General features: G+C 42.3%; 1 protein-coding gene across 1 annotated transcript in view; it reads left to right on the forward strand.

The window, feature by feature from the left end:
• The window catches only part of LOC126385269 (SLIT-ROBO Rho GTPase-activating protein 1-like), a 43881-nt gene that overhangs the window by 15178 nt on the left and 25559 nt on the right, over positions 1–3144 (forward strand). The window contains exons 2-3 of the mRNA XM_050036879.1: positions 1180–1375; positions 2173–2227. Coding sequence (XP_049892836.1) covers positions 1180–1375; positions 2173–2227 — 251 coding nt within the window. The remainder of the gene's footprint in view (positions 1–1179; positions 1376–2172; positions 2228–3144) is intronic.

Genomic DNA, 3144 nt, shown 5'->3' on the forward strand with positions numbered 1-3144 from the left:
CTGTGAGGTGGGATGGATTATCTCGGCAAAGGAGAAGTGCTCACAAACACAGATTTAGACAGATTTGTGAACAATATTTGAGGGAAATGGTCTTTTGTGTGTATAGAAAATGTTTTAGATCTTTGAGTTCAGCTCATGAAAAATGGGAGCAAAAACAAAAGTGTTGCTATGTTGCTAAGTGTTATATTTTTGTTCAGTGTATGACCACATCAGTGTGAGGAGATATATTTTAATTCTGCTCTATCTCACTTCATAAATGATGACATCATATCGTAACGTGACTCAGCAGCGTTTTCATCGTGCTGCATCTCAAGAATAAATTTCAAAGTAAAACATGAGAGGCCACTTTAGTTAAAAAGAAAGTCGGACAGGAGGCAGCGACTCAGAGGATTAATGAGCTCCTGACGGCTCCTGCATGAATAATAAAGAGTTAAACTGAGCCGTCTGATGTGTGTGTGTGTGTGTGTGTGTGTGTGTGTGGTTACTGTGTATCAGCCTGGAGTCATTAACATGTGGTTTAATGAAGGTAAACACAGTGAAGAGTGTGTGTGTGTGCAGACTGTTTGTGTCCTGCTGTCTTCACACGTCTGCAGAGATTTAATGAACCGAAGTAGAAACTTTTCAGCTGGAGAAAACAGACACTGAAGAGTCACTCCGATTATTTTATATTCACAGACGTTCCTGCTTTAAACACATTTAATGTTTGTTTTTAAAGCTGATTTAAATTCATCATTTTAAGGATTGTTTGGCCATTTCTGAGTGATGAAACAGATTTGGTTCTTAAACATCTATTCTCAGTGCAGAGTCAAATATTTCCACCAAAGTTCCAACAGGCCGCTCAGCGTTGCCTCATTTGAATGAAGCTGGACTGTGCTGGACACCAAAACACCACACAGACAGGAAAGAGCGTTTCAAGGTCGGGAAAATACCAAACAGTCAGAGCACTGCTTCCGCTGATTGTTGTGTCGCCATGAAAAGAGTCTGTAGTCGTGTTTTTCAACACACAACAACAAGATGAACTAAACAGAAACAATAAAAGATGATCTGCCGTCTTTGTGGAAGTGAAATGAAAAATAAATATTCAGTTATTTTGCTGCCACAAATGAAAACATTGTCTTATGTGTTCAATTTACAGTGACGTCCATCTGTGTGTGTTTGTGTGTGTGTGTGTGTGTGTAGATGTGCGGGCCCAGTTGGTGGAGCAGCAGCGCTGTCTGGAGCAGCAGACCGAGATGCGGGTCCAGCTGCTTCAGGACCTGCAGGATTTCTTCAGGAAGAAGTCGGAGATCGAAACGGAATATTCCAGGAATCTGGAGAAGCTCGCCGAGAGGTTCATGGCCAAAACACGCAGCACGAAAGACCATCAGCAATACAAGTAGGACTGAGTGTGTGTGTGTGTGTGTGTGTGTGTGTGTGAGAGAGTACATACAAGTACTTGCTACATAGTGGGGACTGAATCATGAACCAACAAAGTGAGGACATTTGGGTTGGTCCCCACTTCTTTAAAGGCCTGTTTGAGGGTTTGGACCTGGTTTTATGGTTCAGGTTAGAATCAGGTTTAGGTTAGTGTAAGGGGGTTAGGCATATAGTTTGGTGATAGGTATGGTTAGGTTAAGGGGCGAGGGAATGTATCAAGTCAATGAGTGTCCTCACAAAGACAGAAGTAGACGAGTGTGTGTGTGTGTGTGTGTGTGTGTGTGTGTCCAGTTGAAATGAAAAGTTTTTGTTTTTTTTTACTAAAACGTGAATGCATATATTTTCTATTTGGTCAAAATGTAATTATAAAGAAATCAAATTCTGCAGTGATGGCGCCCTCTGCTGGTGCTGACCAGTTTACATGAATATTTGATGCTGACGATGTCTGTGCTGTAATGTGAGCACTCTTAATGATTGAAATAACTTGCAAATAGTAAAAATGTTGAGGGAATTATTCTGATATGATCATGCTAGGCTAACTAGCTTCCACACTGCAAGACAAATACAAACCTTTTTGCATCTTAGAGACAGTTGAACAAGCTGTTCGCACAATAATGAGTGTGTTTCTGTGTTTGTCAGCTAGTTGCTAACTTTGTCTTTTTCACATTAGAGTATTTGTTCACACAAGAAGTGTAGTTGAAAAAAGCTGGTGTGTTTTCACTTCACTTAAAGGATCTGTCTCTGTCTGTCTTTCAGAAAGGATCAGAACCTGCTGTCTCCAGTCAACTGCTGGTACCTGCTGTTAAACCAGGTCAGCTGTTTGTGTTTGACCGGGGTCCCATGGGTCCTTTTCATCCTTTAAATTTTGTGAATTTGAGGGGGAAAATCAAGAGCTTGAAAGATTTAGAAAATGGATGAAAACAGACATTGAAAGTGGATTTTGTGCAAGAATAGAAACTGATGTCCTTTTCTTTTTTTTTCCTCACTTATCGTTAGTTTACAAGCAACGTTCTGCTGTCTGCATGTGTTTCTTGTATCACATGTCTCGAGAAAGTACGACCATCACATGCATGCTAAATGATGCTGTTATATATCAGCAAGAAAGCTCACATGAAAGGTCCAGTGTGTCAGATTTAGGGGGATTTAGTGGCATCTAGTGATGAGGGCTGCAGATTACAACCAGATGAAACTTCTCCTGGTTTGAATTCCTTCAGTGTTCATTGTTCAGGAGCTGAATTATCCTCAGAGGTCTCTTCCTCTCAGAAACAAACAGAGCAGCTGATTTAAACCAGGAAAAACACTGAATAAAACAGTTTCATGTTACAGATCAGTGTTTCACAAAGCTTCCTGGTACACAGAGTCGCTCCTAGTGATGAAATTCTAAGACAATTCTTAAGGCCCTGACACACCAAGCCGACGGTCGGCTGTCGACCAAAGTCGGGCCGTCGGTGAGCGTCTGTCGGCCTAGTTTTTGCGGTGTGTCCCACACCATCGGCACTTCGGCATCGGCGGCTTTTCTACCGATTGAGCATGTTGAATGGGCGGCGGAGCTTGTCGGTGAGAGAGATCACTCTGATTGGCTGTTCAGGTTTTATTTCCTCGCCCCTGTAGCGAGTGAATCTGCCTGTAGTGAAACCGGGGCTAACCGGTGCTTCCTCCTCAGGCTCCACTTCACTCAGCTGCCCCACAGACCCGCTGCTTCTTCACACTTTACTTTAACCTGAATAA

This window comes from Epinephelus moara, chromosome 23, assembly GCF_006386435.1.
Source record: "Epinephelus moara isolate mb chromosome 23, YSFRI_EMoa_1.0, whole genome shotgun sequence".
Taxonomy (NCBI): domain Eukaryota; kingdom Metazoa; phylum Chordata; class Actinopteri; order Perciformes; family Serranidae; genus Epinephelus; species Epinephelus moara.